Source organism: Bubalus bubalis, chromosome 1 (assembly GCF_019923935.1).
Source record: "Bubalus bubalis isolate 160015118507 breed Murrah chromosome 1, NDDB_SH_1, whole genome shotgun sequence".
NCBI lineage: Eukaryota > Metazoa > Chordata > Mammalia > Artiodactyla > Bovidae > Bubalus > Bubalus bubalis.
Genome location: NC_059157.1, coordinates 145,072,094 through 145,086,621, shown reverse-complemented (window position 1 = coordinate 145,086,621; position 14,528 = coordinate 145,072,094). Strand labels below are relative to the sequence as shown.

At 37.1% G+C, this 14,528-nt stretch overlaps 1 protein-coding gene across 3 annotated transcripts in view; it reads right to left on the bottom strand.

Annotated features, from left to right (window-relative positions):
• The window catches only part of WDR49 (WD repeat domain 49), a 170,372-nt gene that overhangs the window by 48,604 nt on the left and 107,240 nt on the right, over nucleotides 1-14,528 (bottom strand). For all 3 annotated transcript variants that reach the window (XM_006077286.4, XM_044945189.2, XM_044945192.2), the window contains 3 exons: nucleotides 5,560-5,690; nucleotides 3,419-3,517; nucleotides 1,597-1,761 (listed from right to left, as the gene is read on the bottom strand). In XM_006077286.4, coding sequence (XP_006077348.3) covers nucleotides 1,597-1,761; nucleotides 3,419-3,517; nucleotides 5,560-5,690 — 395 coding nt within the window. The remainder of the gene's footprint in view (nucleotides 1-1,596; nucleotides 1,762-3,418; nucleotides 3,518-5,559; nucleotides 5,691-14,528) is intronic.

Here is a 14,528-nt window from a genome sequence, read left to right as displayed (position 1 = left end):
ATCTAGATTTCTAACATTAAGGAAAAATACTTCTAAAATTAAACAATTATTTTTTCAGAAGAAAAGTATATGCATTGCTTTCGGAAGCAGATTTTTATTTTGGGAAGATGCAGGCTGCATCAATACCACATTTACATCACCACTGAAGACAAAAAGGAAATTAAGCAAATAGTTATTTCATCTATTATAATATCAAATAACTGTGGTAAATCATGTTAGCATGTATCTTAGAAGCAGCTCTAACCAGACTTATTCTGAAAAGGATGCACAGTTGGTATAGACACCCAAAGCATTACCTACTAACCCCCACCAAAAATATTAAGACAAAGAGCAGGCAGTTCTCATGACCTGGGATCAGCAATTAGCAGCAGCCATTTCAAATTTCACTATAGTTTCCAATCTCCGAGTTTCTCACTGTTTTCTCCTAGCCCATGTTGATAACATGTGCCAGTGCGGTCATCTCAGATGCAACTCTTGTACCCCATGTAGGCTTTGGCTCATGTATTTGGAGCATATTTCATGCTGTGCCCTGTGCTTGTGTACTTAGTTGCTCAGTCGTGTCCAGCTCTTTGCAACCCTATGGACTGGAGCTCACCAGGCTTCTCTACCCATGGGATTTCCCAGACAAGAATAATGGAGTGAGTAGCCATTCCCTTCTCCAGGGGTCAACCTAGGGATCGAACCCTGATCTCCTGAATTGCAGGTGGATTCTTTACCATCTCAGCCACCAGGGAAGCCTATGCTGAACCCTATACCTAACAAATCTCTATGCCATGGCTAGATTCAGTTCAGTTTAGTCACTCAGTCATGTCTGACTCTTTGCAATCCCATGGACTGCAGCACGCCAGGCTTCCCTGTCCATCACCAACTCCCAGAGTTTGCTCAATCATGTCCATTGAGTCAGTGATGCCATCTAACCATCTCATCCTCTGTCATCCCCTTCTCCTCCCACCTTTAATCTTTCCCAGCATCAGGGTCTTTTCTAAGGAGTCAGTTCTTTGCATCAGGTGGCCAAAGTATTGGAGCTTCAGCTTCAACAGCAGTCTTTCCAATGAATAGGCAGGGTTGATTTCCTTTAGGATGGACTGGTTTGATCTCCTTGCAGTCCAAGAGACTCTCAAGAGTCTTCTTCAACACCACAGTTCAAAAGCATCAATTCTTCAGCACTCAGCTGTCTTTATGGTCCAACTCGCACATCTATACGTGACTACTGGAAAAACTATAGTTTTGACTATATAGACCTTTGTCAGCAAAGTAACATCTCTGCTTTTTAATACGCTGTCTAGGTTTGTCATAGCTTTTCTTCATTTCTGATTGTTGCCCAGAGATTTTGTCTCTCTGATCCTGACATACACCACATGGTATAAATTCCTGGCAGTCTGGTCTAGCTTCTGCTCCTGGACCCATCCTCTTAAGCCTTAACCTTGCTGGCCGTGGCCTGTGACTTCTGTAATCTGGTCCTGACTGTTTGCTAGATGCAGTCAAACTCTACAAGACCTAGATCAAATTAGACTGAACTTTCTTTATGGTTCCCTGTCCCAACATTTTACAATGTATCAAAGCAGTCTATAGTCAAAATATAAATATATATTTTACCTGTCCCTGTGATGTTTTTTCTTGCTTCAAGGAAGCAAAGCCTCATAACAGCATGATTGCACTCAGTGTCCATCTCAAAGGAACAGGCTCCCAGGGTAGCCTGGTCATAGGTGGAGTGGGTAGAGGGGCTCCTCCCAGCACCAGGAAGCTTTTGAAGCCCTGCATCTGAGATGGAGACAAGCCAGCTGACTTAATGAATAGAAGCATCTGCTCTTCAAACACTTATGAAAAACAACAGGCCACCCCCATCACAGTCTCTGATGACTCCGGCAAGTCTTACAATGGGCTTCCAGTCAACATCCATGGAGCCCCCTGCAGTTCACTTTCTCAACCTCAACTTCACAGACTGTTTGATCCCATTTTCGTTTCTCATACTCCATATAAGTTTACTGTGTTTTCCCTTGATATGAATTAATAGGGACTTCATTTTGTAGTCCCTGATAGCATCTTAGAGATACTGATATGTTCAAGACAAATGTGATCTTAATATCATGCCATTTTCAACTTATTAATAATTAATATTAAGCTTGTAAATAATTTAATGAACTTGAGCTATAATGACTATGTATTTAAATCATTTTTAAGCAATATTATTTGTTAGTGAGTTACCCTGAAAAGGATATCCTTAATGGTACTTCCATGATCTAATGATACCATCTTCATGTCACACTAATAAAAGCTGGGGATATTCATCTCAGAATCTATAAATAGTCTGAACATACTTATGAAAAATGTATACAGAGGTATCTTCAAACATTCAAAGCCAGAAATCTACAGCAATGTTTCTTGTGTCTTTTAAAAATTTGACATTATCTGCTTTTCTTTTCTATTTGTCTCTCTGTGTTTTTAATCACAGCCACAATTAAGTCTGCTGTGAGAACAAGACTATTCCCCTGAGGGCCAGTGCGGCAAAGAGGCAGAATTCCACTTTCTCCATGGAGGATTCAAATGAACCCTAATGATGAGCTCTTTGTATTGAAAACATAAAGCAAGTCAGAGTTTCATGCCTGCAGCCAAGTAAACTCCAAATTTCTTGTTAGTTTTCTTCCTCCTAACAAATTACTCCCTCAGCTTTTCACACACACACACACACACACACACACACATGCGTGCACGCGCGTGCAAAACTGTATCTGATGACCAGTCCTTTCCTAATCTAATTCAGTCTCTGTGAGTTTATCCAGTTGATACAACAGAACCTCACTGGGACATGAGGTATGACATATTCATTACCCAAATAAATTAGTCTAAGGAAAAACCTTTAGTATCTAAGGAAACTAAAATAAAATGTGAGAGGCAATTGTCAAGACATTTTGCTTAAGCATAAAATATTCATCTGCTCTGCTAAACTTCCATAAAATACAATATAATTCCATCTAATGCTCCACACAGGTTTCTAAAGCAAGAAATAATTTAAGATTTCCAGGTGGCATAATATTTAATACAAGCTCTAGACTAAGCCTGAGCAGCCTATCAAGTGAACACAAGTTCCCATTTTCCTACCAAGGAGTACCCAAGGTTCACTCAAAGGCAATTTGGCGAGGTTTATTGGCAAAAAATAAACTAGATAAAAATGAGAGTCCTGTTCCCCGCTGTCAGTAATTCAGAAACGCTGATGTAGCATAAGGAAAAGGAACAGCAAGCCATGGAGAATTTGCTAAGCCAAGTAAATCTCAAGGTTCTTTTTAGTCACTTTGACAAGACAACGGTATCACTAATCCCTTGCGCTTACAGCCAATCATCTATAATTCAGAAGCAAGCTGCAGCAGGCCCATGCACAAACAACCAGGCCACATTATTTTAGTTTCAAACTTGCACTCACCCGATTTTGATTTTAGCAGCCTCTGATAATCAGGGTGAAGGACATAGTGAGCATTTTCTGTACTGTTGTTCCACAGAACAATTTCTCCATCATAACTCCCTACAGGAGCCAAGACAGAGAATGGAAATTACCAGAAAGTTAGATAGAAAATACGAGCAACAACAATTAGAAGAAATCATCATCATAATAACTTACATGGAATCTGGCACTTTGTAAGTTTTCTCTATATATTTGGAGACATGAATGAATAGTAATTACTACTGTTTTTACTAAACTTTAGAAATTGGAAACTTCACAAAATACCATTCAGTAAGTTTGATAGAGATTATTGTTATATCTTTTTTTATTTTGTGGTAAGAAAGCATTCAGAATAAAGGCTTTGTACTTCATCAATTTGAGTCCTGGTTCTACCACCTACCAGCTGTGTAACCTTGGCAAGTTATTTAACTTTACTTGATGCCACAAGTTCCTCACCTAAAAAATGGGTTAATAAAGTTTTTTGTCTGATAAATGAATTTATGCTCTGAAGAATGAAAAGCACCTACTGCCTAGAATATTACAAATACTGAAATAGTAATAATAACTACTATATTATTGGTTTATTATTGAGGGCAAACGAATTTTCCTTCTAAGTTTTGTTTCCTACATCTGTTCTTTTGTTGTGTGTTCTGTTTATTTTTTCTCTTTTATGTTCTTTATTGAATGTTGCTTTCTCCAATCCTAGAACTTTCCCTACACAAGTCTTTTCATACTGTTCCATGCAGAAAACATAGAAAAGTCCAAACAGTGAGGCTAAGTCTGACCAAGCTGGTTTTAGAAGGAGCAGTGCATACCCAGACCACTGTTCTCAGCAGCCCCGTTAGAAGAGCTCCCTAGTGAGCAGAGGGCCAACATCAAGAGGAGAGCAAAAGACAAGAGCTGAGTGGTATGTACTGATGGTGTCCTTCTTGGGATTTGGAAAGAGAAGAGAGTAATGCCTACTGCACTCTGTATTGTCCTAGAGAGGCAACCTGTGTAACTCACAAACTGGCCAAAGATGATAAGCTTCCACGGGCTAGCTGTTCATGGGAACATCCACCTTCTCTTAACATTTTAAAATGCTTCACTTGCAAAGTGTTTGACCGAGCATGTTCACATAGGATTGAAGGAATGAAAGTGAATGAAGAGATCCTTTATTCCCCAGTTACAATGGTATTTTATGACACTTCAATATCAACCGCACAGCGATATTGTTTTAATCACATTTCAGTATACGGTACGTGCTGCAGGGTAGACATCCAGCAGCTATAGAGCAAATTCAACTGCAGAGTTGGCCCTCCTGGAACTTCTGAAAACAAAATTCTAAGTGTAGATGAAGCAGGAAACCTCATATGATAACACTTTATAGATATCCAAGCTCTTTTCCTGTAATTTTTCATTCCTCTTAATTAATGACATTTTTGGTCCTATAAAACAAATCAGGCTGTCAAAATATGGACTTTATAATTTCATGGTGCAATCTGTCTTTATAAATTGATTTCTTTGGTTGGAAATAATTCAACAATTTCTGATCCTCTTTAATATGCCACATCAAAGTATGCCCATGGATCCTGTCAAGAGCTTGGATTTATAGACTTTTTGTGAGACCAGTCATTAACCAACATTACTTAGAGTAAACTGTGCCCAGAGGGTGTTCCTGTTATGAAACATCTGAGTGCTTCAGAAATGTGATTTGTACCCAACAGCCCTGAGGTTGCTCCTCAGAAAAGGACAATGAAAATGAAAGCTAGTATTTACTGATGGGATTATTGTAAGCACTGGATTAAACCCATACACAGATTATCTTATGTGATCCTCACTATAAACCAACATGCTGGTAAATTATTATTTGCCAGAGAAAATGGTATTTTAGAGTCAAAATAACTTGCTCAATATGAGGTAATGGCAAGTTGTAGAACCAGGATCTGAAGCCCGGTAGCCAGGCTTCAGAGCTGATGTTTATAACCACTGTTGTACAGCCCTAGAAATAAGGACCAGATTTAGTTTAAAGTACAAGGACAGCTTCTTTAAGAAACCTGTTCATTTTGTAGTTGAGAGAAGGCTTTTTAAAAGCGAGGCAAAGGAAACTATACCACTGATTGTCAAGTGAACATTCAAGTAACCTGTAACAAGAGTTTGTGGAGGTGAAAATGCAGCACATAATATATCATCATGGTGTTGAATTCCTCCCTTCCATTCTTCAGGCTGGATGGAAAACTGATTGAAGTTCTGAGATCGAAACACAGTAATAGACCTAGTGAAAAAAGGATATAGCATTTAGCAGTGGAAATAAAAGTGATATAGATATGGAGTAGCCATCCCACAGTTGAATAGCGTGATTTGAGAAGTCTAAAAGATGATGCTGGGGACCTCCATGGTGGTCCAGTGGTTAAGACTCCACACTCCCAATGCAGAGGGCCTGGGTTCCATTCCTGGTCAGTGAACTGGATTCCACATGTTGCAACTAAAGAATTTGCCTGCTTCAACTAAAAAATATCCCATGTGCCACAACAAAGATCGAATATCCTGCAACTAAGATCTGGCACAGCCAAATAAATAAATATTTTTTTAAATAAAAAAAGATGATGCTATCCAAAACTTTATCCCTACTTGTCATCCATAATGCTAAATCCCAACACTGAACTTCCTTTTGAAGTCTCTCTTAAATTCCCTGGTAAATTATGAATATCAGAAGGTTAATCTTCCTTTCACAATCATTAATACCAAACATGTATGCATTTATCAGATTAATCATCCACCACCAAGACCCTAAAAACAAAATGTCTCCAAAGTGGAACCACTAAGAATTTCGTGGCAGTAACAATACAAAAGAGTAAAGTCTGTGAACAAATTAATATTGGGTAGTTTAGACAAAATCATTAAAGTTTCTTTTTATCAGTTCATCCAGGATATTTAACATGTTTATATTCCCTATGGCATTTTCCAGACTTACTTGACCACAGAGTCCTTTCTCATATGGCATCTTGAGGAACTATTTGTGGAACACTTGAAAATGCAGCTTCAAAGGAATGGGATGGAGGACAGAGATGTTTTCAACAGAAATAGTTTTTTAACGGTCAGTATCCTGAGGCATTACTGGTGAATTTGAGGACAGATCAGAAAGGACAGAGAATGAAATGCCTGATGCCTGGTGAGGAGAGGAGGAGCTTAAAAATTACATACTGGTGGCATCAAGTTATAGGACCACCCTGTTTCCTCTTGACTGAACTCTGGCTACCAGCCTCTGGCAAACCTCTCCCCACGTCTAGAGCCACACTCACTTCAAAGGGGCATTTGTAACCCCAGGCTTGGTGTCTCCACCCACATTCTCTCTTCACTTTTCTGAAACCTTGCTTCTGTTTCACTCACACTAAAGGTCTCCAATTGCCCTACCAACTCCTCACCCTCTGATGGATGAGTTTGTTCTGGAAACTCTTCTGTTGCCAAATGCCCTGCTTCTCTTCCTGTTCCCTGACCTTACGATCCTTGTACTCTGTTCCCCCTTCCTTCTCTCTGTTTCACCTTTCGACATGGACACTGTTGACCATCATTCCTCCATTCCCCTCTCTCTGATCAAAAGGGCTTGTGCAGGGGTTTTGTATACCATCAATTTTTGTATTGGTTTTTGTACTATTTTTGAACTGGTTTTTGTAATATTTTTGTATTGGGTTTTATATTCACCACCAGTGAATTTCCAGTTCACTTCTATACGCGTGGCTCTTAAATCTATCTTCATTCATGACTTTTTCCAGTGTTGAGTTGTTCTCACTTGATAACTGACAGTTCCATTATATAGTTTCCATCAACTAATATCAAAAATCTAAAATTTCTACCTTCCCTCCACAGGAGGACTCACTAAATTCTCAAAATTGATTAATAGACCAGAATTCCAAATTCCTGCTTGTCTTTCTCTTCCTTAGTCAAATAAAATCCTCAGATTCTGCTTCTGTGATGTTATATATTCATTCCTCCTTTTTTATTTTGAATAATCAATGACAGCTTCCTAGCTTAGCACTCACTAGCTCAAGGCTGAACAATTGTAAAGGACTCTTAACAAATTTCACTGTCTCTAGGCTACCCACCTGTGGTACATCCTTCATCCTGCTACCAGATTAATCATTTCATTCAGGAGCTCTTGATATACATTCATTCTACAAACATTTCTTGTTTTCTCCATGAAAGTCCCTGCTCATGGTGCTGTAGGGAACAGAACCTACAGAGCCTAACCCTATAGATGGGTAAGATTTGAAGAGGAAGTCACTCCAAGCTGTGCGGGGAAACAGCATAATCAAAAAGATAAGGCTAATACCCTGTTAAAAAATATTTCTTAGTTTTTCCATTTCTTACATGACAAAAATCAAATGTCTGGACCTATTATTTGAGACCCAATAATACTTGGATCCAATCAACTCTTTTAGAATTTTTCCCTTTATTCTTCTGTCCTTGGTTTTCAGAGTAAAATGTGAATGTCCAGTTAAATGTTTGACAGGGCTACTGGAAACCACAGGTAGAACTGACACATCTTCCTAAGTGTTCATTTTACTCAAAGAGTTTGGGAGAAAATATTTTTATATTAAAATAAGGATACATGAATAAATGCAATATAAAGCAAAATTTGCCTGGATTTTATAGATAGAATACAGGGTTTCAAATAGATTCTCTCCTTGCAGGAGCTATTTTAAGCTGTTAGGAGTATCTAGAGGTTGTTTCTGAAGCACATCTCATGTTCAAGCCAATCAGTACTCATGTGTGTTTGTGCGTGTGTATGTGTGTGCATTTAGTTGCTCTGCCGTGTCTAACTCCCTGCAACCCCATGGACTGTATCCCACCACACTCCTCTGTCCATGGGATTTTCCAGACAAAACTGCTGGAGCGGGTTGCCATTTCCTCCTCTGGGGATCTTCCCAATCCAGGAATTGAACCTGCATCTCCTGCATCTTGGGCATTGGCAGGTGAATTCATTACCACCTGTGCCACTCGAGAAGACCTAAGCAATATTCTTACTGCTCTCTAAATATGCTTTGCATTTCTAACTGCTTTGTTTTTATTCACAGTGGGATCTTCCATCCCTCTGTGGATTTCCTTCCACACACATACCCACACTACCTGTCTATACACCCATTCATTAAATCCTATCTTGTTCTGTAGGCTTCCTTAATAGTTCAGTTCAGTTCAGTCGCTCAGTCGTGTCCAACTCTTTTGCAACCCCATGAATCACAGCACGCCAGGCCTCCCTGTCCATCACCAACTCCCGGAGTTCACTCAGACTCACGTCCATCAAGTCAGTGATGCCATCCAGACATCTCATCCTCTGTCATCCCCTTCTCCTCCTGCCTCCAATCCCTCCCAGCATCAGAGTCTTTTCCAATGAGTCTATAACTAGTGTTGAAAGAAATATATCCCCCTTCTGATCTCTTACATAATTTACATTTTACTCACAACATTTAATTCATATTATAGTCTCTGCTCCTCTGCTATAATGTAAGTTCACAGAAAACAGGGATCGTTTTATTTTTATTCTACAACCTTATCATAGTGACCTACACATATTGAGTAGCAATCATAGTCACCTACACATATTGAATATCAATAAATATTTTCAAATGATTGGATGAAAAATTCTCTGCTCAGATGTTACCTCCTTGGGGAAAGGTAGGTAACCTTCCTGACCACCCAAGCTAAAGACTCCCTTGAGTCTCTCATTCCTCACCTACATCATTTTGATTACATTATCATTATGTGATATTGGGATCTATATCTATTTGTCTGATTCTTTTCTGTCTTTCCTACCATAAGTAAGCTCTAGGAGAGCAAAGCTTTTGTTTTTCCTCTCAGCATCAGTGAGATGCCCAAAATAGTACCTAGAAAATAATAGGCATTTCATAAAAATTTGCTGAATCAATATATGAATTATTCTACTTTTTAAATCAGTAATCTAATATCAATGTTTGAGGTTTAAAAATAAAATAAAATTTAAAAAATATCAAAAAATAATAATAATAATATTAATACAAGGCTTAGCAAGACAAGACAGTATAAGTAAGGTAATTTGCAGTTCTGAAATTGTCATGAATTTTGTAAGAGTTTTATACGTATATATTTAAAATTTCCTCTTTACGTATTGGTATGTTTGATTAAAGAGATTATCTTTTGATAAGGGAGCGTATGAAGGTGGGAGTGAGATGGAAGAGGTCAGTCCATATCTCCTCTATTATCTCTCCACCAATATTTAATGTCAGTTGTTTTCTTTGCCAAGCTACCATTTTAACTGGATATACTTAAGGAGTACACCCCAAAGCACAAAATTCTTTTCATAACATGGTGTAAAAAGTAGCCATTCTGATATTTGACCTTGTGTGTCACAGTGGTGAGAAGCTAATTAGCTGCCAACTTTCCCTTGAAACCTAACCTGAAACTTTCATTTGAAATGACAGTTATCCTTAAAATACCTTCAGAATCCGCACTGTATTTCTTACTTTGTACATTTTCAAGATAACTTTTTTTTCTAAGTTTGTACTTTTGCCAAGAGTAAAATTGAAGTGCAGAATGAGCCAATTTTTAGGCCATTTTAAGAGTCTGAGAGAATTGTTCTTTCTGACATTGAAGCAGGTTACTAGTTCCATTCCACACCTCATATCTGAAGTCCTGGGAGGACAGCTACTGAGTCACTGTGTTCTTCTGATGACGGCCTTATCTCTAATTCAGAATTTAGATATGATGACCAATTCTGAGAAAGCAAAATTAGTTTGCCTGACAAGAGCAAAAAAAACATTTTCAATGTGTTAAAAATAATCTCTTTTAGGATGAATGAGGTAGGATAATAAATTTTACCAAAACTTATCATGTAGAAATTGTAACATTGAGAACAAAAGAACAAAGTCAATTATTTGTTCTCTTGGGACTTCTCAGTGGCACAGTTGGGTGAAGAATCCACCTAGCAATGCAGAAGATGCAAGAGACATGGGTTCGATCCCTGGGTTGGGAAGATCCCCTGGAGAAGAAAATGGCAACTACTTCAGTATTCTTGCCTAGGAAATCCCAGAAGAGCCTGCCAGAGGAGCCTGGTAGGCTACAGTGCATGGGGTCACAGAGTCAGAATGCATTTTACACATTTGTTCCCTCAGAGGTTAATTGTTCATGTCTTGTTAGTCCAAAAGAACATATCATTGTTTTTAGGATAAAAAGGTTATCTCAAAGGTAGGGAATGAGTTCAAAATAAATCAGTTATTTTTCATGCTTTTTCCTAAAATTTGTGGAGTCCAATTTTGGATACTGAAACCATCACAAAGTTAGTCTTGAGGGTTATTTGTGAATTTCACACATACTCGCCCCCATCCAGCCTCCAACAAGATTATCCAGAATAAATCACAGCTTTGAAAGTGCTCATTCTGATTCTCATCCTATTAATAAAAAATGATTGAGTCATATATAAGATTACATACAGTTCTTTAGCAAGGCAATTATTTTAAGAATTTAGTATCTTGTGATAGGTAAGCTTTATTGTTGAGGAACTTCAAATCCCTAATTTCAGTTCCCTTAAAAAATACTTTTAGAAATAGAATTATATCAACAGCTATTTATTGAGCACCTACTTTTTAAAGAATTCTGTGAAGAATGCTACTCTCAATCATATTTTCAGAATTATTTGAAATTATATGAAAAATTCTCTTTTCTGTATTTATATCTTTATATATTATATATACGTATTTATATAAGTATTTATATATTTTACAGACATAAAACCTTCACAAACAAAGTTTTCTCCTTTAACTGAAAGAAGAGAAATTAATGAAGAACTTATTTTTATTTTTATAGAGAGTTGTAAATATAGAATCATAAAATTTCAGGGCATAAATTTAAGATAAAAATAAGATAAAATCTTAAACTTTATTATGATCATTTATTTGATTTTACCAGAACTATACATATTATATGACTACTTAACAAGTGCAATGATAGTTCATCATCTCTTCACTTAGTTTTACCAACATAAACATGGTTAGGTATTTAACAGAGTATTTTTTAACTGACTCGATGTCAATTTACAGCTTTGTCTCAGTACATTTTGCTTACGATGATAAGAAACATATTGTAGAATTTCTGAATTTGGGTTCTTTTTTCCGGTGGAAGTAATCTCTAGATATGAATGGCCATATTCCTAAACAACCTAATGGGCTCTCTGATTGAGGCTTTGCTTAGCAGAAAGGGGCATTTTCCATATCCAGCCTTGTATGCATCAACTCCTCAATTAGAATGTGATGCCCTTGAGCAAAGGAATCCTGCTTTTTCACATTCAGCACACCATGTTTCTTAACTCCATGTTTTCTATCTAGATGCAGTTTAAAGATATTTGTGGAAAGGAAAGGGGAAAATTACAGAAAGACAAAATTCTGAGGTATTATTAAGTTGATAATATGTGGTATTTTTTTTTCCCTTTAAATATACAAAACTGATTCATTAGCTTTGATTGACCTGCCTGATCAACTTAGTCAAATTATTTCTTTAAAAGAATGCAAACCCGTAATTTAGGAATGGTAGAAAAAGCATGCACTTTGGCATAGACTTTTAACTCAGCTGCCTGCTAGGTTTGGCCAGGTTACTCATCAAGCCTCGCCTCCTCCTTTGTGAAAGAGAATTGGTAATACTTGGCTTTCTGGCTTATTGTAATGAAAGAATAGATTTGAATATTAATTCTGTTTTCCTCTTATTTGGAGTGTGACCATGGGTAATTAATCTCTTTAATCTTCAGATTTCCTATCTATTCAATAAATGTTAAGTCATTCGACAAGTATCATATAACATCTAATAAGCATATATTAGATATACATACATATTAGATGTTCAATAGTTATATTCCTAGGTTAGGTAAAGTGCAGGAAATTAGAAAGCACAAAGACAAATGGGGGCATATTTCCACCACAGGAGGAAAGAAAAAGGTTCTGGTAGAAAAGATATATGAATGAGACTTCAAATAAGAATAAACATTAACTACATGAAAAATATTTGTAGAGAGATTTCTAGAAAAGGGGAGAGAACGGGAGTGTGAAATGGTACGGCTTATATAGGAACACTCTGACAGCAGGTTTCTATTTGAGTTTAGAATTTACACAAGAATGGAGTGTACAAATGAAGCTCAGAATAGGTCTGGGACACAGGGAGCTTTGGTTTTTTTGTTGTAGACATTTTAAAAATCATTGAACCAAGGAAGTGACATAGATAAACAGTATTATAGAAAGAAATCACTGTAGAAATCATTAAAATGAGTAAATCTATTTAAGAGGTAAAAGAGAGACATTTACTAGAGAAAGACAAATGAGAAGACCGTGACATTCATGTACATAGAAATGATGCTCTGAAGTATGCAGTCTAGTAGTATTGGGAATAGATTTGAAAAAAATATTTAGACTAGAAAAGAGATAAGGCTTAGTGACTACTTGACTGTGAAGTTGAGTAAGAGGGATGACCAGGTGGATGACCAGGACGTCTAGCTATTAACTGAAGCTCTGAATCTAAGAGAAAAGTAGGTTTAGGGAAGGGAATGAATAAAATGGGCTTCCCTGTTGGCTCAGACTATATACAAACTGCCGGCAATGCAGGAGCCCCGGGTTCGATCCCCAGGTCAGAAAGAGCTTCTGCAGAAGGGAGTGCCTGCCCACTCTAGTATTCTTGCCTGGAGAATTCCATGGACAGAAAAGCCTGGTAGGCTACAGCCCATGGGGTAGTACAGAATTGGACATGACTGAATGACTATCACTTTCACTTTCATGCATAATACACTCAGTTTAGAATATGAAGAATTTGGGATCACAGTCAGATACATTCCGCAAGCAAACGGACGAGTGAGCTTAGAAAGATAAGAGCTGAAGACAGAGATTAGAGATATCTACAAAATATTGCCTGCCTTCCAAGATGAAGCTAAGGATTAAGTTGGATAATGTATGTAAAGTGCATAATGCTACAAAGCTCTATGAATAAAATAAATTGATGGCATATTTATGTACCGAACTCAATAAATGTAATTTCTATTTGATCTTGGACAGAATTATCAGACCAATTTCTTTATTTAAATAGAGCCTAAAGTTAAAGTTACAGTATAACTTAACAGCCTCCTCTGGATTTTAAAGAAAGCTTAATAAAGACTCTCAAACTTCCACTTATTTCTTCTCAAGTCACTACACTATTAGGGAGCTGGCTTAATGGACTATCCTCCCCAAGACATAACCAAACAACTTACCTGTTTTCTTGCCTCTTTTGTTAAATGCCTCTTGGTTAAAAAAAAAAAAAAAAAAAAAAAACCGATCCTGCAAAGATTTTGCAAAATCCATTCTAATGTAAGACATATTGCTTAGAAAATATAAAATTATCACTTTCAAATTCATCAATATGAAAGTAAAACAATATAACTGGGAACATAGTCATTCAACTTTCAATTCCAACTATAGGATCCAAGTCCTGACAACCTTATGGAAGGTGGAAAACATGGAGAAAAATGAGAAGAGTGATGTTTTCCTCCACTCATTTCAATCTCCCCCAAAATTCCTCCCCAGGGTTATAGAAAGTGATCACCCCCAATACAGATCAGATCATTGGGTGTTCTTTTTAAATCACCTTTAGATTACTCTATATATCTAATCTTTAGAAATTTCACCCTGTGACCAATTTTTTTAAAAAGCCTTACATTTGATGCTCATTTCTAACCATGGATGTCTAAAAAATATGACTAAGAAAATGGTGTCTCCAAAGTTTTGACCAACACATTAATTTTTAAAGTTCTTTTTGATATGTGCAAAATTAAAGTGTATACTACACATCTGCCACGATATTAGATAATTCCACTTATTCATTGCCATAGCCTAATTATAGAGAGCATTAGGCCATAGTCTACCGGAGTAGTTATGAGTCATTGATGGATCATGATTGCTCCGAGAGATATGAAGAAGCTTTCTTTCAAAGGTGAAGATGATTAAATTAGTTCTTAATAGCAAGTAGAACAATCTGAACTATACTTTCTTTCCTTATAGTCAAACTACCTCTGAAAACTAAGCTCTGTGTGGCACTGTATTCTCTAGTCTAGTCTAGGATGTTCATATTT